The 25992-nt window shown below is 45.2% G+C and overlaps 1 protein-coding gene across 2 annotated transcripts in view; it reads right to left on the bottom strand.

Annotated features, from left to right (window-relative positions):
• LOC144271047 (epithelial sodium channel subunit beta) overlaps nucleotides 1–24463 on the bottom strand; it is a 28067-nt gene extending 3604 nt beyond the window's left edge. Inside the window, exons 1-11 of one of the 2 annotated variants that reach the window (XM_077828109.1) lie at nucleotides 24395–24463; nucleotides 21936–22254; nucleotides 20500–20821; nucleotides 18127–18320; nucleotides 12015–12118; nucleotides 11187–11350; nucleotides 9857–9964; nucleotides 4882–4999; nucleotides 4006–4081; nucleotides 3762–3819; nucleotides 996–1057 (exon numbers count right to left, since the gene is read on the bottom strand). In XM_077828109.1, coding sequence (XP_077684235.1) covers nucleotides 996–1057; nucleotides 3762–3819; nucleotides 4006–4081; nucleotides 4882–4999; nucleotides 9857–9964; nucleotides 11187–11350; nucleotides 12015–12118; nucleotides 18127–18320; nucleotides 20500–20821; nucleotides 21936–22246 — 1517 coding nt within the window. In that variant the 5' untranslated portion in view covers nucleotides 22247–22254; nucleotides 24395–24463. Of the gene's footprint in view, nucleotides 1–995; nucleotides 1058–3761; nucleotides 3820–4005; nucleotides 4082–4881; nucleotides 5000–9856; nucleotides 9965–11186; nucleotides 11351–12014; nucleotides 12119–18126; nucleotides 18321–20499; nucleotides 20822–21935; nucleotides 22265–24394 lie in introns of those variants that run through there. The other variant, XM_077828108.1, reaches the window with a different exon arrangement.
• Between the last annotated feature and the right edge of the window lie 1529 nt (nucleotides 24464–25992).

The raw sequence follows: 25992 nt of genomic DNA, 5'->3' as shown, positions 1-25992 counted from the left end.
AAATCCATGGGTCAGCATCGCACGTGCTCTACACCCCGGTAAAATGGTGATGCCAGAGTAGCCTGGGTGTGGCTATGAAATCCAAGGCATTGGTTTTCTGCATGAGGAGAAGTGACTGTTCCCGAGCACAGACTTAAAACCAGTTTCCTTGTGCCTTCCTGTGAGGGTAGAACTAGTTGCATTGAGGTCTGTTTCACCTGGCTTTAGGGCTTGATATGCAAGACACACGGCTGATACAATACCAGTGTCAGTCCTATTTCAGGGAGCTTAATGTTCACACAGTTTGGTTGCAATGTGACCTGTTTCCATCTGATTTTTTTTAAGCCCACCTCTAGCACTGCATTCGGGGCTCTGCCTTTATGTCCAGCCTCCGCTTTCACGTGACTTGTTTGCTGCATGTGTGCACGCATCCAAAAAAGTCAGGAATTTTCAAAACAAAGCTATAGTTTGGGTTTGGAGTCAGATTATTTCTGCACCACAAAGGCAGAGTTCAGATTTCCCACTTGTCCGAGGCCTCAGTTCAGATTATCAAATAGTAACAGCCATCTCCATCCAACCTGGTGCACTGGATTGGCTCCTTCTGGGGGCAGGCGCCAATCCAGTGTTTTCAGGTGGGAAACCCTGCCTCCCACACACGAGAGTTGGGGGTGGGGGGTGTTTGTGTGTCTGTGTGTGCTCTCACATGCACATACAGGTGCTGAACTTTGGAAACCTGTGGCATTTTTAGCCCTGGTCTCTGTTAAAACTTATTTGGAGCTGAAAAGAACCTGCTGTGTTCAATATGCTTTTTAGCTTAAACTCTGGTTGCAGGTTTTTGATTTGCCTAGTTTGGAGCTATGAAGAGCATGGTATCTGCATGTGCTTCTTCTGTGATTGTCTGCCTACATGGACAGACAAGCACCATGTCCAAGAATTTGCTCTCCTCCCACATGCTTGGGTTGATCGTCAAGGTCTGAGCTAACCTAATGTCAACAGGCACCTCTGTTTTTACTCACCTGTCCAGAGTCACATTTGTCGACAGATCTCTTTCATAGGACAAAATATGGAAAATCCAGTCCTAGAAAAAGAAAAATTGATTCATAACTGAAAAGGGAAATATTCTCTCTGAGCCACGTGTGCTCTGGGGGAGGTAAAATACCACCTACACGGTCCACAAGAAAGCTGGAACCTCTGGCACCTGCTTATGCTAAATAACGATTGATATTACACTACATAAAGGAATTTGTGATTCAGTCAATAGCAGTTGCAGACAGGTGACTTTCCTCCAGGCCAGAGAACCAGGGTCCAGAGAAGCAAATCAACAGGAAAATTCCTGCTGAAATGGTAAAAGGGGTAATTTTACAGAGCTTCCAATTTTCTATCAGTCCATGTTACAGGCCCTGATATTTTAGCTTCACTGTTCTCAACTGATGATGAGAGAATGTGGTGAGGTGACTTCGGGAGAGTTTGGGAAAATGGGATCAGACCAGAAACAGAATCAAATTTCCATCATTGGAAGGATTTGGGATCTGAACTCAAGTAAATGAAACCTTCCAAAAGGCCAGTTTGATGAAGTGAGTTGCCTATTATGGGATAGGGAGTGGCAGTGTTTCTTAGCAAGTGGAGTGGTAGATGAGACCTGTCTAGAGTTTGAAGAGGTGGAGGACTTAGCCCAGGGGAAGCATATCCCTTCACAGAACCCTCAACCTAAAACTTTATACCCAGTGGGGATGAGTGACAAGTTAACTGCAAATAAAACTAGAGCTCTAAAAATACATGGAGGATAATCTGCATCAGTGTTAGAGAAGAGCATTTAAAGAGAAAATAAAGTCCAACTACAGTAGGGAAGAAGAAACAACAGGAGAATCTTTAAGTATGCTGGAAGTCAGCAAAATTAGAGAACAGGAGGCAGGGGTGTTCTGAAGAGTAGAACTGGGTAATTATAAATACTGTTCCCATGTCTGATTAGAAAGATGTCATAGAACCTGTATCTGTTCTGAATAATCACTTTTATTACCCAGATGTTCTATCTAGAAAAATGGGGAAAAGTGTTGAATAATGTATTCAACAACTATTATCTTCACAGCTCTAGTAGAGCTGCTGTCAGTCTGGCTCCTGCTTTTTTAGTCTCCAGGTAATTCCCTGGTTGCCCGGAGCACTGTTCATTGCTGCAACATTGGCTCTGTACTGTGCCGATCCAGAGTGAGCCGACATAGTTAGTGGCTTTTACCAGTGATAACACCAAGACAAGTGTCGCTTCTACAGAAGCATTCACCAACTATGGAATGAGTCCCTGAGTCGTTCTCTCAGGTTTGCATAATTGTTCTAACCTGTTCTTAGATAAGCAGAAGCTGTTAACATGGGTTTGTACCAGAGGAGGTGACATTTCCCCATGTTTATTCCCCCCCCCACATGTTCCTCAGACGTTCTTGTCAACTGCTGGAAATGGCCCACCCTGATTATCACTACAAAAGGGTTTGCCCCGCCCTCCTGCTGGTATTAGCTCATCTTAAGTGATCGCTCTCCTTACAGTGTGTATGATAACACCCATTGTTCATGTTCTCTGTGTATATAAATCTCCCCGCTGTATTTTCCACTGCATGCATCCGATGAAGCGAGCTGTAGCTCACGAAAGCTCGTGCTCAAATAAATGGGTTGGTCTCTCAGGTGCCACGAGTCCTCCTGTTCTCTTTGCGGACACAGACTGACACGGCTGCTCCTCTGAAACTAGAGGATGTGATACCCATCTAAAATCTTGTTGAAAATATTGTATGATGATGTATTAAACATATAGAATGTGGTCATACAATTAAAGACTTGTCATGTATATGTAGAGCCCTGCACGGATGCAAAATTTGTATCCGCATCTGATCTGCGATCAGCAAACATAGTCCACAGATTTGCAGATCTATATATATACATAAAGAGGCAGAGTTAAGGCTTTGTGTGCAACCTTAATTTTGACATTTCCTGACCTTTGGCTGCTTAAGTATGCAACCTGAACATTTAATGAATATATTTATGGAATGTTGAACTTTCACACTGGCTATTCCCTGAGATCTTATCACACTTTTCTACTTCAGACAACACTTTCATCTAGTACAAAGGTGGATGGTTTTTGTTGTTCTCTGCTATTGAGAGAGGGTGAAATCCAACAGGTTCCATGTTGCTTCTCTAGCAGCCTCTAGCTGTTCTTGGGTAAGTGAAATATGCAGATCATAGTGAGGTGTGTAAGCTAGACAGGAAGTTTATGGTGAAACGGCCAAGCCCAAACACAGTAGCCTTCTGTTATGCCTGAGAGTCCTGTACCATGTTTCTATTGTATAGCTTTGGATGGGCAGCTGTCCGTGGCGCAGTGAGTTACAAAGGCGAGTGCGGTATTTATTTGAAAGAGGAGGCCATTGTTCTCATTATAGTTAAAGAACATTTAAAATAATGAATAATTAAGGGCCGGATTCTGCTCTCACTGACACCAATTTTACATGGTTCTAACTATCAGCTATTCCTGATTTTCATCTAAGTGAAAGAACGAAGGCCTTATCTGCTTTTTAAAACCAGATACAATATTCCTGGCTCCAATTCTGTTAAATAAAAAGCTCTCCTTCCCTGTTTGTATTTCACAGCCTGGAGAGTCTGTTCTCCGCTGTATGCTGACAAAAGTGTCAATTAGCAGAGAGGGAGGTTGCCTCGCTGAACACGTTAACCTCACACATGGAGGGAGTCACTTGGGTAAGAACATCTCATTATCAATCTACATTTTAAAAGTTAGAAATTGGCTGTACCTCGGAAGCCTCAGACGGCCAGTCTGCCATTGATATGGTCATCTTGTACTGAGTGTCACTGGAAAGAAGACACAAGAACATTAATACACAGAATTTCTCACTTTTCTTAAATTATCAGAACTTTAGTTTGATTTCAAACACCCCAAAAAGGATTTTAGATTTTAAGATCATCACTGTTCAGTGAGGAATGAAACGCAGGATTCCCTCCACCTTGAGAACTGCCAGAGAGAGTTTATTTACTTACTTGCATGTTTCCTTACAAGAGTCAATACAAAACTGCCTGTGTCCTATACTTGCTCTCAGTGAAGAATAGCAATATGCTGTTTGGTGAAAACAAAAAGCAAACAATCCTTTCAGATGAGAACTTTGCTGCTGCACAAATTTGCATCCCCTTTAACCTTCTGGTTTTTTGGAAAACCATTTAAGCAAAAACAGTTAAACTCTTAGACGACGTAACACTTTTTGCAGATAGCTATTAGTAAGGGCTTAGCAGATTGATTAGGCAGCACTGTACTACATAAGATAGATCTTCATCACTCCAGTAGGTATCATGGGCTGTCACTTGAAATAGAAACTCATTGAATGTAGTAATGCACCTTGTTTTACTACAATCCCTTTTCTGTGAATGTCTGTCACAAGAGAACTGCAGCACTCAGAAACATTCAGAGCAGACACAGTTGTGTGCTGAGGATTACATCTATTCTGTGTCACCTTGTATTGAAGGGGCAAATTCATCTGGGGTCTGTACAAACCTGTGGAGAAGTGCTGACCTTTCTGTGCTAAGAGACCTGAAATGCAACAAGGCCGGTGCGGTGCTTTCTGTTCACTTCATAGCAGAAATCCCTGTTGTCTCATACCATGTTGGTGTTACCAGCTGGTCATCTCTATGTGAGCAGCCTTCAGCTAAACTGCTATGGAACTTGAGGTTTCTTAATCTGATGCCAGAGCTAAGAACTCTGCCACGCTACTCACTATCCATCTGGTTAGCAAACAGCGCCACTGCTGAACTCATACAAGGAAAGTGTTTAATTCAGTTACTTAAAATGTTCCTGACGGAGCCCTGTATGTTTCTGATCCCTTTCCTGATGCATTATGGGGCCTTGTTACTTCATGTTCTTACCCCAGTCTGGATCAACTTCACTGTTGCAATAATTTACCCCTTCAGGTAAAGGAAACAGATAGTGACCACACCCACAATTTTCGAACATCTGAGCTTGGAAACAGGAGCGCAGACAAGCCTGCAAAAAGGGGACAAGGAGCCATTTAGAACTGGGACATGCTCTCACGCTGATCAGTGCATCAAGGAGTGCAGAGACCGCTCCCAGATGCCTTCCTACCAGGGCCTATTCCTCCCACAATGAATGGAAGATTTTGGAGACTTATGTTAGGAAAAGCTAATTTTGCACAGAGAGCCAGTTTTGCTGGTTTAACAAGCTGAACTGCATGGTGTGACTTGAGGCTGATGGTTCTTACAGGTGGAGTGATAAGCATGTACAAATCAGAATGCACTGGCAGACTATGGAACTCAGTAGTAGCGAATGGTTTGGTTTACAATTCCCAGCTGTTAAATCTTTGCTTTAGAACTCCAGCTGGCTTTGCTTTGCATTTTTACTGCTTTGATATCTAGTGATCTCAAAGCTCTTTACCATGGTGAGTAAATGGTAGTAACCCCATTTAACAGACGGAATAATGGAGTCTCAGAGAGCTTAAGCAGCTTACCTCTAGTCACACGCAAAACTGATTATTTAGGGTTGCTGGGGAGTTATATGAGGTTTCCAAACTGAAATAAAAAGTAAGTTAAACTAAACCTATAGACCTTGACATTATTTCTTGGCCTTATATGGCATATTCTTTATTTTCCTTTGATTTATGAACATTGATGGATAGTATCCCTGACTAGGTGGTGGACTCTATTTTTCAAAATCCTTCTAACTTCTATTAAAATGTGAAACATTGGAAAGTTCTTATTACAGAGAGCAGCTCTCCAAAAGCTGAATTTTCTTCTCCACCCATCCACATCCTTCCCATGAGACAATCATGGCTGCAGCTTACCCTATGATCGAGGCTGCACGTTCTGATTAGCCTTTCAGTCTCGGGCCATTGTGAAGCAGGATGATACCCCTAAGACATTGGACTGGGATATTTGATGAAGGAGTGAGAGAAGAAATTGGAGACTAAGAAAAGAGAAAAACCCAACACCTCCAGCTGAATGAAGGGAAATGTCTAAGGATTTTATTATAATTAGTCATAGAGCAATGAAAAAGTTCTATTTTGATGACAAGTCTTTAAATGTCCCTTGGGAGATATGCATTACATATGGACTGAGGCAAAATTTAGAAACCGTTAAGCTAAGTATTATTTATTAAGTACTGATAGTGTCATTTCAAGTGTCCGCTTCATTAAATATTTTAAAATTAATGTAAAGGGGTCTAATGAAAACATGTATATTGTTAGATATGTGAAATACCTACTACTCCATAGAGCCCATCCCCAGGCTTGGGAGGGGTGTGTTAATCTCCAAGCCAGCTGTATATGACTCAAGCAAAAGGGCTTCTGCTGTTCCACAGCAGTCTGACATTTGTCATGATTAGGAAATATGTTCTGCTTAAATATCCCTCAGTTCTCTTGTATTCCATTAGGCCTAGTTACAGCCTTGTGAGTTTAGAAATAAACGCTATGAAAAGCACAATATAAATGCTAAGCAAACATATCTGGTTTCTCTCCCGTCTTTGATTCTGAAGAAGAAGAAAGGCCTGGGGTGAATTTGCATTTCCATCTAGTGAAAACCAAACTTCTGTTTTCAGTCTCAAGTGAAATAAATTCTTTAAGGAAAACAAGATAATGAAAGAACAAAAGTGAAGTCTCCATGAGAGAGCCACGTTTGTGTGCTTAGTTCCTGTCACAGGCATCAGCCGCTGTGCCTGCCTGTCTCTGCAGAAGGCAGAGTTGTTAGCAGTTTAAAGTTGTAGCACACCTAAGTCAAAAGATAATATTTATACAGCTACGTAGACCAGAGATACCTTTAACCTCCCAATGCCTATGAAACAGCAGTAATCATGCTGTTTCCCGAAATAACTGAATATTACAGTCTGAAGGAAAAGTAGATAATCTTGAATGGCTTCCTATCCAGAATTGTGGTAGCTGTTTATGTTGCAATCCACCCAAGACTGTAGTAGTTATTCTAGACTGATTTTACCCTCCAGTATTCTAACCGAAGTAGCCTGGGAAGTATACACTGATTGTTCAATAATCCCTTCTGAGTCCAAAGCACATCCCTAGTGCACAGGTGTAACGATTACATTACAACTCCAGGCCCATTGGCTAGTTAACTCACTGTTCTATAATAAAAGGATTGCAGTCAATCATCAGACACACACAAATCAAACATTATCCTCTCACGACCAACAATGAAATTCTTTCCTTATTGACACTGTGTAAATATCACAGTGCTCCTTTACAGGAGACCTGCAAAGGCAAAAATTGGTTTGTGCCTTTTGCTGCTTTATGATGACAAAGGGTCAGTAAGGTGTGAGATTAACAAGCTATATATTGTCCTGTTGGTGATTTAGCTGAGAAATATCAGGAATGTAGAGGCTTGTCAGCGCTTTTTCTGCTGGCGGACTCTAGAGAGGCCCCAGCTGTGGACTGGGAGCCTTCTCAGCCCTTGCTTAAGTTGTGGAAGAAACAGATGTTATCCAACAAAAGTAGAAATTTCAAACTGTCCAAATAAAAATTCTCTTCTCACCCCCTCAGGCAGATACCTTCTGGGTATCTGTGGGGCCATAATGCTTGTCAATAGTGTCTTGTAAGAAGAACAGAGCAGAGAAGACCTGAATGTGGGATGTGCTCAAGCTGGATAATTTCTCTTTAAAAAGTGTTTCAAGCCCCCTTTATCCTTCATAAAGAAGCAAAAAAGGGTCACACACCCATTTTCCCCCTTTGTGAGTCACCTTTAACACACTAGCCATACCCCATGGCAATTCGCACCGTGCCCCGCCTCCAAAGGGGTAGCCCCCAGACAATCTGCTAAAGCAGGTGCGGGCCCAATCCTCCTCAGCTGCTCCCTGCCCGCTGAGTCTTTACTGTTGGCTCCTTTCTGTTGTCTGACAAGGACAACGTTTGCAACACAGGAGGCAGAACGGTCATTCAGCAGCTCATCCTCTAGCAAACCCGTTTGTTGTCCTGTGCACTGCTCTGCCAGGAGGGGTGTCCCCTAATTAAGTCTGACTTTGGGATCACTGGACGACAAGCCCCTTTCACTCTCTCTCTGTAGATAAGGCACAAGGACTTTCAGTTCCTTGAAAGAATCATCAGTTTTCCTATAGGCAGTAGGAGCCCCGGCTAGGATGCCTCCATTCCTCCCCCTCTCCTCCCCGCCAACAGCTCCATTTCATGGGAGAGGTCTGATTTCACAGTCTGTGACCTGTTTTTCACAGCTGTGAATTGGGTAGGGTCATATGGTAGCTTCAGGGGTAATTTATAGCTACAGAGATTCTGGGCCATTTCTGCTCGGCTTTTGTTATGCCCTGCTAGAGTCCCGCAGGCGGTGGAAACCCAAGTGGCCTTAGAGGTGGGTGAATTGCAGACACAGCATTTAGGACGGGAACAGGAGGGGACATTTTGAACATTGTGGTTGGAGTCACCCTATTGCTGCCTTTGCTCTGATTTCAGGATGGATGGGGGCCTCCAGCCATGGGGCTTCAGAGGGAACTCTATTCTGGGACGCTCAGCCCCGAGACAGAAACTGGGCAGCAGTGTAGAGGCAATGAACAAAACCAGACAAAGCTCACAAGTGCTGCCCGGCTGGACCAAGGAGGTAAATCACCCTGCTCTCCACCAGCACTATTGTCCTGAGTTTGTTCTCTGATGATTTGCAGGGACACTTGTCCCTTAGGGCTCCCAGCCTTCCTAAAGCCCTAGGACATCCTTCAAACAAAACATCTCTCTGGTACTTTCACCACATTCATTTTGGTTTTGTTCTGGCCAACAAGTTCTCACTGGGTGAGAACATCTCACTTGGAGTCCTTGTCCATCTTGGCATTTCTCTGGGCCCCATGTGCAGGCTCCACCTTTGCTTTATTCATTGTTGAGTTTTCCCATTACTTTACTGCTAATACACTTATTTTGGTACATCACATTTTGTTGCACCCTGCAATTTATGTGGGAACTTTTGTCATTCCCCCTTTTGTCATTGGTCTGACCCTTTAATCCATTCAAGTTCGCCTGTTCTTCTAAAATACACTCTACTGGAAATCAATTTACGTTCTGTACTCCTTTTCTGTTCTCTCCAATCTTCTTAACAGTTTTTATCTGGCAGAGACAGACAAGCAAGCCTTTGGATGCTTGTCTGAAGGTAAGTAAAAGGGAGGAAAATTGGGAGGGATCCAATGAGAATGTATAATATATTGGAGGATGCACAGATATTCTAGATTCTGACTGCTTTGACTTGTGTATAATAATCATCCATGTCACCTGAGCTCCCACAGTCTCTTCCAGGGACCAAAAGCACAACAAAAACATTTTGCTTTTTCGGTTTACAAATAGCTGTTTTGCTTGTAAGTTGCACTTATTGGAATTCTGTGCAACCATAGGGAATGTTGCAAGGGAAACTTGCTAGGCTACCGCTTTGCAGAAAGCTACAGAACAGCAAAAAAATAAAGCTTCCAACTGGACAGAGTGAAAAGAACTATTTTCCACCATGTCTTCACTCTGCTCAGCAATCTGTGTAGTAAGATTGAGAGACAGAGAATTACATTGAACTGGATTCTCTGTCTAAGCAATTTAAAAATTCCTAGTGGCTTAATATGACTTGGAATAGATAAATTGTTAGGCTTTGATCCTGCAAACATGCACACCAATTTTCCAACTGAACTCAATGGGAACATTCATATGTATGAAGTTATGGACATGCATAATCGTTTGCAAGATTAGGGCTCTCATTTGTGTTTGTTTCTTGTGCTTCATGCTTAATGGTTATTTTAGAGATTCTGATCTATTACGTTTAACTTATTCTCTAGAATCGTTCATATAAATTAAGAATTTAAATTGCTTAAAAGATTTATTTTTAAATTGTTTTAATTAATAATGCTTTTTACCTGTATGGAGTAGGAGGTGTTATATTCATTATAAAGATTTTTTACGGGGACATCTGACCCATTCATAGTGCAGTCGCTGTAGGGATAACCCATCCGCTCAAGTTCATCCTGAAAGAAAACCAAACCCACCAAATATCTGTATGTTGTAGCCATAGTTCCTTTCTGTCACATTTCAGAGTAGCAGCTGTGTTAGTCTGTATTCGCAAAAAGAAAAGGAGTACTTGTGGCACCTTAGAGACTAACCAATTTATTTGAGCATAAGCTTTCGTGAGCTACAGCTCACTTCATCGGATGCAGTGAGCTGTAGCTCATGAAAGCTTATGCTCAAATAAATTGGTTAGTCTCTAAGGTGCCACAAGTCCTCCTTTTCTTTCTGTCACGTTTGTTTGGTGCGAGACCATTTCAGACACGCAGATCCTGCAGTTTCCCTGAAATGTACAGTCCTGGAGAGGCTATAACATCCACAGGTTGCAATATTCAAGGAACATCATCTTTGGGAAATGCATGGCGCTGAACTGGAATTCTTTGGTGCTCAGGAGGAGCATGGGGCTTCCTGGATTACACAGCGAGGACCTCCTCAGACCCCACTGCTCTGTGACCCCATCTGATTGTCTCTGGGGGAGGATTAATGGCAGATCCATGGGTTCCACCCTGTCCCAAACCCCAGGTTATACGTTCCAGTGACAACTGCATTATAGCCCATAGAAGGGAAGGGGAGGATTGAGTGAGAAGCTGGGATCTATGATGAGGGGGTTGTCTTAGCCACATTCAATGCATGGTAAAGGCTGACAGAGGCACAGCCAGCAAGACCAGTAGTAACCAAGCAAAACACCCAGTACCTTATTCACTGAACGTACAGAAAGAAACATGACACCTGTTGTCTGTAGAATTCTAGGAAGATTATGATGTTAATGACAATTATAAGTATGCTCTGAAGACTAACGACAAGGTCAGTCAGGGAGTGTAACATTCAGGTAACTGCACCTTAGTGAGAAGCGGGGGCAAGGAAGAGGTGCCCTGCCCCAAAGACTCCATCCAGTTACTTTAGCTGCAGTGTTAAATGTAACTGGACTCGCTTAGCACTGCAGCTCCTGACACATGGAGTGAAGAGGCAACAATTACCTAGGCTGCGGCTTTTGGCTTCAATAAATCAGTTTACCAGATAAGTTGCATTCAATCTTTCATAAACAATGTTCCAAGCCGTAGCTCGAATATAACTTGGCTGTTTTGGACTGAGCCAGTTCAGTTAAGATTGAAAACAAACTTGGCTGCTGTCCCATCAGAGAGTCTTACTCTCCGATGATTTGTTCTGATGAAATGTCACACATACCACTAATATGCCAATAGAAGTTTCTGTCCCAGACATGGCATAGATGCCCTGGTCTTTAAGAAACGGGAAACTCTTCTGCTCATGCAGCATAAGCCTGGCCCCAGCAGTAGATGTGAGGTAGGGAATGTAGTCTTGTTGGCTGATGTCCAGAATTAACTTCAGTCCTGTGGGCACCAAACACAACATTCAAAAACCCACAACATGAAGTGCAGCATTTATATATAAACATGACTGTTTAGAGGAACTCTCTTACTATGCAGGGAAATCCCTCTCCCACTAAGAGAGGAGAACAGACCCTTCATCCTTAGATTGACCATTTTTACACTTGTTAATGCTTTGAAAAGGACTCTTTCCTTCCCACACATTGGCTGAGTGTAACACCTGATTCTGTCAGTGTTTTCCCAGGTATTCAGCTGAGATGCACTTTTCTTAAAGTCATCCCATTATTCTGTGTTATACCCTTTGCCATTCCATATATAATCCATGTCCTTCTTTGGGATTTAGCCCCTTTCTAATCCTGGCAGACAGTTATCCTTTCCCTATCCATTCCCTGTAGCTCCAAGAACTCATTCAAAAGAACATAACGGCCATACAGGGTCAGACAAAAAGGTCCATCTCGTCCAGTATTCTGTCTGCTGACAGTGGCCAATGCCAGGTGCTTCAGAGGGAATGAACAGAATAGACAATCGTCAAATGATCTATCCCCTGTCGTAGCCCTATATGATACCATAAATCGGCCTCTTCAAAACATGTAACATCTTGCTTTCTGCAGATGAAACATTTCCCAGCCGTCCTGTTTCCTTTGTTCCTTGGGGGTTTAGTACTTACCAAACTCTGCTCCTGGGTTGGAAGAAATCAGGGCTTCCTCATCCATGCCCCAGTTAAAGATGTAGCAGTTGCCATGGTCAGGATGATAGATCTGGGTGAAATTTCTGTAAGAATCATGCACAGTAAGGTGTGACCCTCTAAGGTGGTAAAAGAATGGGACTAATTGATCCTATGTTTTGATATCTTGTAGTTGTGCCTGGGATGTACAGGTAGCTTGTTTATTTGCTGCACACACAAATACAACAGTTTATTCTGGTAGACGATGCTCAGTTCCTAAGTGGTGTAGTTTCAACCAAATTGCTCTACTGAAAAATAACAGCAGCAGCTCTTTGTGGGACTTGAGAGAGACTCGTTTGAAGTTTTTCTTTTATTAATTTCCGTGGCAAGATTTCACTCTTTCCTATTGAATTTGACAGTGTCGGGGGCTCATTGTCCCATAGAAATCCTTCCTGCTTCTGAGACAAGCATGGTGCTGGTTGGCAAAGGGAGCAATACACTAGGAGCTCGATCAGAGCTTCAGGTCGGTGGAGGTGCAGTGCTAACAAGTGTCTTTAATGGTGTGAATTATTTCAGGGCTCCTCACTTACAGGACCCTAAAGCACTGGGAGGAGGCTTAAATTGTGCCATCGATACGTTGTACTTAGCCAAAAATCCAAACAGAACTTAGAATATGGTATTTAAGGACCTTGTAAATAAAGTATTTTCCAGTATCGGTGGAGGCAGACTGGGGGAAGGGGATGTTACACAGTCAAACACAGAACTAAAACGCAAGTGTTCCTTCTGGGAACGGAACAAAGTGCGCAGGAGACGCTGTGACTTGAGCCTCGGTTGTGCCTAAGGTGCATCCTAGAACGGAGAAGTGCAGAGCTTCCCTGCCCCCCAGTTGCTCTGGAAAGCCTCATGCCTCACGCAGGCCCCGTACCTCTAGAAGCACAGCCATTGTGATACCCACAGCACGGGGCTAGCCAGGGCTCATCTCCTCGGGGAGGTCACTGGCCCTGCTTGGCGCAGGGGAGCACCAGGCCTGACCTTGCTCCGAGAGAGGGAAAAAGGTTCCTGGTAGCACCTACCCCTCGGCCCTCTTGCTCACCTGTGCAGGGTACAGACACAGTCTTGCCCACAGAGCCAGCATCTCAGAGGTACGTGCCGTCCCGTGACAGAAAGGAGCCTGCCTGGGATTTTCTATTGAATGCTACAGTGTGACATAAATGTGGCACACCCAAAGAAGTGCCTGGCTTAGGGCTGTGATAATTGACTTGCCCTAGGGCTGTAATAATTGACTTGCCAAGTTTAGATAACTACCCAACTATTTGTTTGTTGATAATTCTTGTAATATCCTGGACAGAGCAGTACTGTGGGAAGGGCTCGTTACAGCCCAGGTTGGAATCATACACTCAGTTCTGCAGAACTGCAGATACAAAGGGTTTGTCAATCACAAGGCATGTTGAGGGAAGAAGTGTACACTGGGCCAAATGCTGTGCTCTAGGGTTAGTTATTCAGACAAACTCTCACAGGAGCCGTTTGAGCTCTGAAGGTGCTCGTCCCCTCTGAAAATCAGGCCACTTATTTATGTACTCGACTTTAGGGTGTGAAGTTTAAAGATTGGCCTTAGTTCCTTTTCTGTGGTCATGAGGAGTCGGTGACAGAGCTGGGATTGGGACTCTTCTGATTCCCTGTCCTGTGCTCACATCACCAGACCCACCAGCAGCGGGTCAGAGAGAAGGGATGACTGGACGATTAACAGTTGCTGAGCTGAGCAGAGCACCTCTCCGAGGTCTCCTGGCACCAAGGGAAGTTCGTACATTCTCAAACACAGATGGGCAAATACATCTGTTATGAGCATTGGCTCACAGTCTCTCCTCTGTTACCAGGTAGAGCCCCCACTCTTGTCAATATAGGTTCCACTCTGAGAGCATGTGGAGGGTACAACCCTTCATAATAACGAGCGAACCCATCAACTTGTGTTGGAAGACTGCAGAGCGGACATTGGGTGTCCAGGCGCCCTGCAGAGTAACGGCTGTCACTCCATGCATGGAACTCCACTGATATCCAAATGGTAATCAGCAACCTTGGGAATATGCCCAGGGCAATTGGCTTTGTTGCTGACAGGAATAAAACATGCACAGACTCTCCACCTGGTACACAGACACACTGGCATTGTTCTGTGTTGGGACACTTGGTACAAATAAGACCGTGATAGAAGAGTAATTAAGTCTCTGTGCTTATGTTAGTTCCAAATCATCCACCAGTGACCGCAGGGTGTTAATCAGCAGGCGCATTTTCAATTACTCAGTCTGTACGAATGGAAGAAGGAAGATGAGAAAGATTAAGGGTCTAATCCTGCAGCTGTGAAGAGCACATAATTCCCACTGATTTGGAGGGGAGGTTGGAGTAGTGTTGATATTAACCAATCCATAATCACCCTGCAGCCCATGTACATGTCAGACATGTCTGCTCTTTTGCTCCTTAGGGTCATTTCTATTGATTGACATGAATATTATACATAATGTAAATATTATAATTAATATTCACCAGCAAATTCCTTTGCAATGCTCCTATGCAGAATTAAATTGATCTCAGTTACCCAGACTTTACCAGCAAAGCCTTAAGTGTTGGCTTCTCAGTATGCCAATCTGTACATGTAATTAAAGTAAGAACACTATCAGATTTCACCAGTAGGGTTTTTCCAGTTGTGTGTTGGAGCCTGGGGACAAGAATGAGATACTATAAGCAAGGAAAGTGAACAAACTCAGATCAAATAAAGACCAACCTGCACCTGCTTCTAAAACTCAAACCAGCCCCAGCCTGAGAATATTTTACTCTGCCCCTGCATGTCCACTGCAGCTGGGATCTTGACCTGCTGCTCACAAACCGGGAAGAATTAGTGGGGGAAGCAAAAGTGGATGGAAATCTGGGAGGCAGTGACCATGAGTTGGTTGAGTTCAGGATCCTGACACAGGGAAGAAAGGTAAGCAGCAGGATATGGACCCTGGACTTCAGGAAAGCAGACTTCGACTCCCTCAGGGAACGGATGGGTAGGATGCCCTGGGGGACTAACATGAAGGGGAAAGGAGTCCAGGAGAGCTGGCTGTATTTCAAGGAATCCCTGCTGAGGTTACAGGGACAAACCATCCCGATGAGTCGAAAGAATAGTAAATATGGCAGGCGACCAGCTTGGCTTAACAGTGAAATCCTTGCTGATCTTAAACACAAAAAAGAAGCTTACAAGAAGTGGAAGGTTGGATATATGACCAGGGAAGAGTATAAAAATATTACTCGGGCACGTAGGAATGAAATCAGGAGGGCCAAATCGCACCTGGAGCTGCAGCTAGCGAGAGATGTCAAGAGTAACAAGAAGGGTTTCTTCAGGTATGTTGGCAACAAGAAGAAAGCCAAGGAAAGTGTGGGTCCCTTAATGAATGAGGGAGGCAACCTAGTGACAGAGGATGTGGAAAAAGCTAATGTACTCAATGCTTTTTTTGCCTCTGTCTTCACTAACAAGGTCAGCTCCCAGACTGCTGTGCTGGGCATCACAACATGGGGAATAGGTGGCCAGCCCTCTGTGGAGAAAGATGTGCTTAGGGACTATTTAGAAAAGCTGGACGTGCACAAGTCCATGGGGCTGGACGAGTTGCATCCGAGAGTGCTAAAGGAATTGGCGGCTGTGATTGCAGAGCCATTGGCCATTATCTTTGAAAACTCATGACGAACGGGGGAAGTCCCGGATGACTGGAAAAAGGCTAATGTAGTGCCAATCTTTAAAAAAGGGAAGAAGGAGGATCCTCGGAACTACAGGCCAGTCAGCCTCACCTCAGTCCCCGGAAAAATCATGGAGCAGGTCCTCAAAGAATCAATCCTGAAGCACTTACATGAGAGGAAAGTGATCAGGAACAGTCAGCATGGATTCACCAAGGGAAGGTCATGCCTGACTAATCTAATCGCCTTCTATGATGAGATTACTGGTTCTGTGGATGAAGGGAAAGCAGTGGATGTATTGTTTCTTGACTTTAGCAAAGCTTTTGACACGGTCTCCCACAGTATTCTTGTCAGCAAGTTAAAGAAGTATGGGCTGGATGAATGCACTATAAGGTGGGTAGAAAGTTGGCTAGATTGTCGGGCTCAACGGGTAGTGATCAATGGCTCCATGTCTAGTTGGCAGCCGGTGTCAAGTGGAGTGCCCCAGGGGTCGGTCCTGGGGCCGGTTTTGTTCAATATCTTCATAAATGATCTGGAGGATGGTGTGGATTGCACTCTCAGCAAATTTGCGGATGATACTAAACTGGGAGGAGTGGTAGATACGCTGGAGGGCAGGGATAGGATACAGAGGGACCTAGACAAATTGGAGGATTGGGCCAAAAGAAATCTGATGAGGTTCAATAAGGGTAAGTGCAGGGTCCTGCACTTAGGACGGAAGAACCCAATGCACAGCTACAGACTAGGGACCGAATGGCTAGGCAGCAGTTCTGCGGAAAAGAACCTAGGGGTGACAGTGGACGAGAAGCAGGATATGAGTCAGCAGTGTGCCCTTGTTGCCAAGAAGGCCAATGGCATTTTGGGATGTATAAGTAGGGGCATAACGAGCAGATCGAGGGACGTGATCGTTCCTCTCTATTCGACATTGGTGAGGCCTCATCTGGAGTACTGTGTCCAGTTTTGGGCCCCACACTACAAGAAGGATGTGGATAAATTGGAAAGAATCCAGCGAAGGGCAACAAAAATGATTAGGGGTCTGGAATACATGACTTATGAGGAGAGGCTGAGGGAACTGGGATTGTTTAGTCTGCAGAAGAGAAGAATGAGGGGGGATTTGATAGCTACTTTCAACTACCTGAGAGGTGGTTCCAGAGAGGATAGTTCTAGACTATTCTCAGTGGTAGAACAGGACAGGACAAGGAGTAATGGTCTCAAGTTGCAGAGGGGGAGGTTTAGGTTGGATATTAGGAAAAACTTTTTCACTAGGAGGGTGGTGAAACACTGGAATGCGTTACCTAGGGAGGTGGTAGAATCTCCTTCCTTAGAAGTTTTTAAGGTCAGGCTTGACAAAACCCTGGCTGGGATGATTTAATTGGGGATTGGTCCTGCTTTGAGCAGGGGGTTGGACTAGATGACCTCCTGAGGTCCCTTCCAACCCTGATATTCTATGATTCTATGATCAAAACCAGAAATCCTGTGGGATATGTGGCTCTCGTATTAACTAGGGAGCATTGGAAATGTCTTGATTCACTGAGGTAAGCTTAAGAAAAGCAGCGACCCCCGGAGCTGCTGAAGTCTATTGCAGTAGCTTTGTCCATCACTAATTACAGGTCAGGCGCATGGTCTTTGAGGTTGAAGTTTTTGAATTGAGGTTTTCTTTTTAAAATTAAAAAATATTCTGCCATAAACCTGACTATGTGGGTTGTTTCCCCTGCTGCACTCCGCTCTCCCTGTGAAATAGACTCAAGTGGAGGCTCTGTACTGGCTGGAACCGCAGAGACAGAGCTGCAGCATGAACGGAGGTGTCTTTTTTCCCTTTTTTTAAATAACTGACTATTTAAGAAGTTACCTTAAATTTTGGTTGGAGGCTTTAACAGAAGCGAGCATCCAGTAACACTCCAAATGGGGAAGCTGTGATGGGAATACCCAGTCAAGTTTAGGCCATTTAATAATTTGATTTGAGATTCTGTTATAAGATCCCTGCTCCATTCAGGCTAATGAGCACCCAGCAACACTGGATGGATAAAAGCCAAATTGCAATTCATTGCTGTAAGGAGTGAGACTTGTGTGCTGTTTCTATTACAAATTAATACAGACTTCTAGATAAACATTTTTCTTTGCCTTTTATGGACTTGATTCTGTACAATGAAAATATTTAGAAAGACAATAAAAGGAGCAGGAATCACACATCAGTGTGAGGCCCTGGCTCGTACATGATTTAATAATTCATAGTAGTAGTAATTATTCATATTTCCAAAGCATCTTGGAGCCTCTGTCATGGACCAGGACCCCATTGTGCTCAGCATTCTACAGACACAGAAGAAAGTGGTCCCTGCTCCGAAGAGCTTCATACTCATTTTGCCCAGTATAGTTTCAAGTGACACTGAGAGTAAGTAGAAGTTCAGTGGGTTCCACATACCTGTAGCTGCAGGGCTCTGCCCCATACAGACATGCTAGGATCATGTCCTCTGGCTGGTAGCCCATCCTGATCCTCTCTTGCAGCGGGACTTTAGAGAGGATGCTAGTAGACTGTAGAACGTACCATTCTGTCACTGCTTGGGCTGCGCTGGTGAAGTTCCTGTAGATGCACTGGGGGGTGTCCTTGTGGTGGCACTGAAGACACATGGAGTTAGATATTAATGTGTAACTAACAAACAACCAGCAGGCGGCTGGCCTTGTGTTCAGAGGGATGGGATAACCTACGGGCTGGAGTAGTGGCTGTGGCCCTCTGTAGCATTCACAGGGTATTGGGGTCACAGCATACAGGAATGTAAATCCTGTGGCCACCTCCCAGCCCACTCCATCACCACTACCCATATGGGTATTTGCATGGCTGGCATGGATGCCCTTTCTGCAGAGCAAGGACATCTAAGTGCAGCTCTGCCCATGGTCCCCAGGGCAGGGCTTCAGTGGACTGGTGCATCTAACACGGGCCTTCATACCACAGGTGAATTTCACCTTGGAACCCATCTGCTGTCGGTTGCACCTAGCTCAGTTACCAGACGACCCTGCTACTGTGCACTAGAAGATCCCTAGTGTGCTACTCCCATGGAGTGGATAGCAATGTACTAAGGAGCTTTCCGGGTGTGGGAGCAGAGTCCATGCAGACCGTCAGTGTGCAATACATTAGCATGAGAGAGATTTACACACCAGCTTGCTGGGCACTAACTTTTCATCCACACAAGCCCTGAGTGTTTGATCCTGGTGGGGGCCCTCAGAATCCCTAATGAATGACTGCAGCCAGAGTCTCGGGTGTGTCACCTGGGGGCAGGATCAGGCCCAAAAGATTAGAAGTGAAACAAACTGGTTCTAGGCTGGTGTGATTAGAAAAATCTCAAACCCAGCAGCCCCCCAGTACGCCAGTGTTACCAGCGAGTCCTATGGAACAACCTTCCAGAGATGCACCAGCCTGATGGAGCAGCCCCCAGCCATATACCCAGTGTGTCACTCTGCGGGAAATCATTTGATATGGGATCCTTGCTCAGTTCCAACCAGCTCTAAACTGAGAGAAAATGACTGGAAATGATGCACAGAACTGTGCCAGGGCCCCTTTATGAGCCAGCATGGACCACATGATGCAGCTTTTCAAGAGAGAAACCTGGTGGAGAAACAAAATCCAGAGGCCCCATTTGTGCTTTACGTTCTAGCAGAGGCTATGTCTCATAGACTCATAGGTATTAAGGTCAGAAGGGACCATTATGATCATCTAGTCTGACCTCCCTCACAATGCAGGCCACGGAATCTCACCCACCCACTCCTGCAGTAAACCTCTCACCTATGTCTGACCTATTGAAGTCCTCAAATCATGGTTTAAAGACTTCAAGGTGCAGAGAATCCTCCAGCAAGTGACCCATGCCCCATGCTACAGAGGAAGGCGAAAAACCCCCCAGGGCCTCTTTCAATCTGCCCTGGAGGAAAATTCCTTCCAGACCCCAAATATGGCGATCAGCTGAACCCTGAGCGTGTGGGCAAGATTCACCAGCCAGATACCCAGGAAAGAATTCTCTATAGTAACTCAGATCCCACCCCATCTAACATCCCATCACAGGCCACTGGGCCTATTTACCATGAATAGTTAAAGATCAATTAATTGCCAAAATCATGTTATCCCATCATACCATCTCCTCCATAAACTTATTGAGTTTAATCTTGAAGCCAGATAGGTCTTTTGCCCCCAATGCTTCCCTTGGAAGGCTATTCCAGAACTTCACTCCTCTTATGGTTAGAAACCTTCGTCCAATTTCAAGTCTAAATTTCCCGATGGCCAGTTTATATCCATTTGTTCTTGTGTCCACATTGGTACTGAGCTTAAATAATTCCACTCCCTCTCCGGTATTTATCCCTCTGATATATTTATAGAGAGCAATCATATCTCCCCTCAACCTTCTTTTGGTTAGGCTAAACAAGCCAAGCTCCTTGAGTCTCCTTTCATAAGACAGGTTTTCCATTCCTCAGATCATCCTAGTACCTCTTCTCTGTACCTGTTCAAGTTTGAATTCATCCTTAAACATGGGAGACCAGAACTGCACACAGTATTCCAGGTGAAGTCTCACCAGTGCCTTGTATAACGGTACTAACACCTCCTTATCTCTACTGGAAATACCTCACCTGATGCACCCCAAGACCGCATTAGCTTTTTTCACGGCCACAGTCATCCTGTGTCAATGGATACAGCCCTATCTGCCTTACTCCCACGGCTTAACTCTCCTCCCCAAATGTTTGTGGAACTCCCATTTGTGTCCTCGAGCGAAGTGCAGAGCACGTCTGCATGGAGCCACAAACCTACACTTACCAGCTTCACTGCCACTTTGTGTTTCTGTGCTTCTGACGTCACGTTGGACAGGGCGGGAGAGGAACTGTTGGGTCGGGTTCCTGAGCCGCTTTGGTCGGTCTCAAAGAGATCGATAATGACGGGATGGTCTGGGTCACTCTCATCAATCAGAACCAAGGGGATTTGGTTCCAGAGCTTCAGGTCTAACCTCTGAGAAACAGTCTCACTGGAGTTTAGTGGGGGAGCTGAGATTGCGTCCCCATGCTTGGACTGCAGGATCCTTTCCAGGGCTGCCTCGGTGAGCGCATCCAACTCTTTCAATAGATGCCTCACCTTGGAGTATCTGAAGGACAAAGAGCAGTTAGCAGGTGCTGGGAAGGTGGCAGTGGCTTGCAGTAGATTGAATGTCTATAGGGAACATGGGCCTTAGGTAGCTTCATAAAGAGTTACTGAAAAATGAATGCAGTCCATGTACAAAGTGTGATCTAGGCTAGAATGTGTATCCTGGCGGCCAGACCCTGGAGCAAGAACCAGATATAAAATTAGCGAGGCGATAAACCATCAGTGTTTTACTGATGACTTGTTGTGTTTACAGAAATAATGTCATTATCTTTCAAATAACTCATGTTCCTGGGTCAGCAGAGGGCTAACATACCCAGGAGCCACTCTAGAAGGAGAAGACACAAAAATCAACCTACTTGTGGATCTGCTCTAAGTTTTGGGATGTACTTTACACTACTGACTGGGATGTACTTTACACTTTGGGCCACACCTCTGCTCTGTCATATTGATGTAAATTTAAAGTACCTCCAGTGAAGTTGTTGGACTGCCTGATTTCATAGGAGTTACTCTGAATTTACATTGAAGTAACTGAGAGCAGATATTAGCCTTTTGTGGCACCCAGATAATGGGGTTGGGTTGCGGAAAGTGTTTTCATTCATTCTTTTGTTTTCATTTGTTTACAGCAGTGGTTTCCAGACTTGTTCCGCCGCTTGTGCAAGGAAAGCCCCTGGCGGGCTGGGCCGGTTTGTTTACCTGCCGTGTCCGCAGGTTCGGCCGATCGCGGCTCCCAGTGGCCACGGTTCACTGCTCCAGGCCAATGGGATTTGCTGGAAGCGGCAGCCAGTAAGTCCCTCAGCCCGCGCCGCTTCCCGCAGCCCCCATTGGCCTGGAGCAGCAAACCGCGGCGACTGGGAGCCGCGATCGGTCGACCCTGCGGACGCGGCAGGTAAACATACCGGCCTGGCCCGCCAGGGGCTTTCCCTGCACAAGTGGCGGAACAAGTTTGGGAACCACTGGTTTAAAGGGCTTGCTGAATGACAATGGCCACTTTCAGAAAGCCCATATCTTTGCAATTTGAGATGGAAAAGATTTATAGTGCTATGCTCTGGAAATGTCACTGAGAAAGTCAGCTTCACAGCTGATGCTGTATCACTTGGTGCAGATAGGCAACTCACTTGTAGGGGCTGGCATTACAGACTGTGACTGCTGGGAACTTCATGGTCTTAAACCCTATAGAGAGAGATGAACTGACACTGTAGGAGAGGTATGTGCCAATGAGGATCCCCCATTGCCAGAAGACGAGAGATGCGAAGAGCAGAGTCAGGAAAAACCAGATGACTTTTTTCTTTGGCCCCTCTCGGATGATGCGCTTGGGTCCATGCGTGTTGGTGTTATCGCAGTACCAGACCAGCAGCTCTTTGTATGTGTATCCTGGCCCCTTCTGGAGACGGTGCAGCACTCTAATGAAATACCTTTTAAAGTTCATTGTAATGCCTGTGAACATGGGGGGGAAACAGGTTAGTCTTAGGCAGCGGGATTTAATTTACTTGCCATATTCTGCTTCTAGGAGTCCTTCAGATGGGAGGCTAACCAGCAGGTGCCTTCAGCCTGTCTCTGGTAGCTCTACAGGTGGATTTCACAGATCACAGGGTAGCGATCTCACCTATGCCCTAATGGTTGTGGTCTGTGTTGCCACGAGGGAAATGTGAATGAGATTCTCAGCGTCTCACTACCCGTGTTGAAAGAGTTCTGGAGACCTCTCAACCTCCCTCTGTACCACCACCCCAGAGCTGGGCTTCCTCCGGCAATACTGAAAATCCTTCCCACCTAGACGTGGGTAACGGAAAACATGCAGTTATTGGAAGGCAAGTCATACTTGCAAACCCATTCTGAGCCTATTACAGCCTAAACTGTGTAAGATCCTTGGAGAAGGGACCACTATTTTGTCTCAAAGAACCATCATTCATGGCACTGTATGAACATTAATGTATGCTACTACTGTAGACCAGTCTTAGTCTTAAATCTTTATCTGCTCTAGGTCTGTTTAAACTGCATGACTCTGAACTGGTTTAGAACAGCAATTAGGCTAACTCAGCTCAACTCTCAGTGTAGAAGGGACCTAAAGGGATTTGACTTAAAATGACTGGGGAAGAAGTATTACCAGCTCCTTGGGCATCAGATGTATCCACCTCCCGAAAGGGGAGTAGGAAAGAGGGATTTGGGCACAGGTGTCCTTTTTCAAGACTAAAAATGTCAAAGGGGTGAGGGTGCCTGCCAGAGAAAGGACAATAGATTGTTTTTTTTCTCCAGATTCCTTTGTTTTGAGATAATATCAGTACATTTTGTGCTGCTGATGTGAGGGATGCTGCATATTTTGCTTTGGTATTGTGAGTACATGGTACATTTTATGCTGCTATTGTGAGTTGAGAATGCGTGTTACTAAATCTTTATATCCCGGAGCAGAATTTCACAACAAAAGAGAGATCTAGCTAAGTTGAAAATCTTTCAGAGGTTTAAAATGTAGAATGTCAGGATTGAGGACCCATGTTAAATATAGTATTAAGCACAGAGGGAGCAGTAATACTGAAAGTGTAGAACTAGAAACGTTTCAATAATCAGCAATATTCAGAAGAAAGAACAAATTCTGCTTTTATGCAATGTTACTCTCACTAACTTTAATCCCATGTAGATAAAATATAAAAGGAAAGTTGCTGTACAGGTTGCTGGGGTATAGGCCATGCACACTCGAAGGATCTCTTTACTCCTCTAAAATTGGAAGACAATGTAGGCTGATTTCATTTGGTTAGATGGTCTTTTTCTCTTGGGCCTGTTTGGTGAGATGACTGCATCAGTTTGAAACCTTACCTATCCGAGCAGAGGAACTGGATAGTAACTGAGTACTCACACAGGCTCAGCTGTTTATGGGGAGTGGGTGAGGACACCTTCCACATCTGGCCAAGACTGCGAGTGCAATGAGTTTGATAAAGATTGAAAACGATTCACTGACTTTGTGGTGTCTCACAACTTCATGCTGAGCTGGAGTCAAACTCCATCTGTCTCCAGTTACTCACAGCCCTATGATCCTGTGCCATGCCCCAACAGAGCCTCATCACCCAAGATCAAATGTCATGAGACCCAGATTACCTCTTCCCTAAGCAAAACCCATGGTAAGGAGCTCTGGAGGGGAGGAACTCCCCCGCCCCCTAGCACTATCCCATTCCAGAGATTTCCTAGGATTGTTGTGTCAGGGACAGGGCTTAGACTCCTTCCTCCTGGGAACAGGAAGCAGTTTTGTCCCCAAACCCAGCAGATTTCATGGAACCTGCAAAGGGGACCTGGGGCCCCCAGCCCTCCGCCTCCCTGACAGCATTGCTCCAATGAAGTCACAATACCAAGGAAGGACTCTCCAAGCCCCCTGCTCGCAAGAGTTTCTTCAGCATGAAGGGGGCCTTTAGGTTCGATTAACTTTCCACTGGCTTTTGTGCAGGTCTGTGGTGGGGATGAGGGCAGGCAATATGCACTTTTCCTGCCCATCTCTTCTACTTTCCAGTCATGGATGCCTGACCCTGCAGAAGCTCTCTGCAGGGGCTGGGGTACTGCAGAAGCAATGGCTCTTCGCTGCATCCCAACTCACCACCATGCAAGACAGGAGTGGTCCAAGCAGTAGATACCCTCTGAGTAGGCAATTCCAGAGGAATAAGCAAACCTGCGGCATAAAGAAAGGCTGGAGGTTTATTACATGTGGTCTTTTCACCTCAGTTGTCCTGTCACCAGTTAGACATCTGCTTGCTAAATCCCAGATCAGGAAACCTCAAGGACAACCCTTGTTTCATAAACTGGCATAACCAAAATACACTGGAAGCCAGAGAAATTGGCAAAAGCAAACTAGTAAATATTTCTCCCTCTTTTTAAAAAAAACATTAAAAGATTTAGATTAGATTAAAATTAAAACACACCCAAACTCCACTGGGCAACATCCAGCTTTGATCATAGAATAGGGTTGGAAGAGACCTCAGGAGGTCATCTAGTCCAACTCCCTGCTCAAAACAGGACCAATCCCCAACTAAATCATCGCAGACAGGGCTTTGTCAAGCTGGGCCTTAAAAACCTCTAAGGATCACCGGGGGACGGGGACAGGGACGGGGACGTGGGGCAGATAGCTCAGTGGTTTGAGCATTGGCCTGCTAAACCCAGGGTTGTGAGTTCAATCCTTGAGGGGGTCATTTAGGGATCTGGGGCAAAAATTGGGGATTGGTCCTGCTTTGAGCATGGGATTGGAGTAGATGACCTCCTGAGGTCCCTTCCAACCCTGGTATTCTATGATGATTCAACCACCTCCCTAGGTAACGCTTTCCAGTGCTTCACCACCCTGCTAGTGAAATAGTGTTTCCTAATATCCATCCTAGACTTCCCCTACTGCAACTTGAGACCATTGCTTCTTGTTCTGTCATCTGCCACCACTGAGATCAGCCGAACTTCATCCTCTTTGGAACCCCCCTTCTGGTAATTAAAGGGGTGCTATCAAATCGCCCCTCACTCTTCTCTTATGCAGACTAAATAAGCCCAGTTCCCTCAGCCTCTTCTCATAAGTCATGTGCCCCACCCCCTAATCATTTTCGTTGCCCTCCGCTGGACTCTCTCCAATTTGTCCACATCCCTTCTGTAGTGGGGGAACCAAAACTGGATGCAATACTCCAGGTGTGGCCTCACTAGTGCTGAATAGAGGGGAATGATCACTTCCCTCGATCTGCTGGCAATGCTCCTACTAATACAGCCCAATACGCCATTGGCCTTCTTGGCAACAAGGGCACACTGCTGACTCATATCCAGCTTCTCGTCCACTGTAATCCCTAGGTCTTTTTCTGCAGGACTGCCGCTTAGCCATTCGGTCCCTAGTCTGTAGTGGTGCATGGGATTCTTGTGTCCTAAGTGCAGGACTCTGCACTTGTCCTTGTTGAACCTCATCAGATTTCTTTTGGCCCAGTCCTCCAATTTGTCTAAATCACTCTGGACTCTATCTGTACCCTCCAGCATACCTACCTCTTCCCCCAGCTTAATGTCATCCGCGAACTTGCTGAGGGTGCAAGGGTCCATCCCATCATCCAGATCATTAATGAAGATGTTGAACAAAACCAGTCCCAGGACAGATCACTGGGGCACTCCACTCGATACCGGCTGGCAACTATAGACATCGAGCCATTGATCACTACCCACTGAGCCCGATGATCTAGC

The sequence above is a fragment of the Eretmochelys imbricata genome, chromosome 10 (assembly GCF_965152235.1).
Source record: "Eretmochelys imbricata isolate rEreImb1 chromosome 10, rEreImb1.hap1, whole genome shotgun sequence".
In the NCBI taxonomy this organism is placed as follows: Eukaryota; Metazoa; Chordata; order Testudines; family Cheloniidae; genus Eretmochelys; species Eretmochelys imbricata.
The sequence above is the reverse complement of the archived record's forward strand: the minus strand, read 5'-3'. Positions and strand labels throughout refer to the sequence as shown.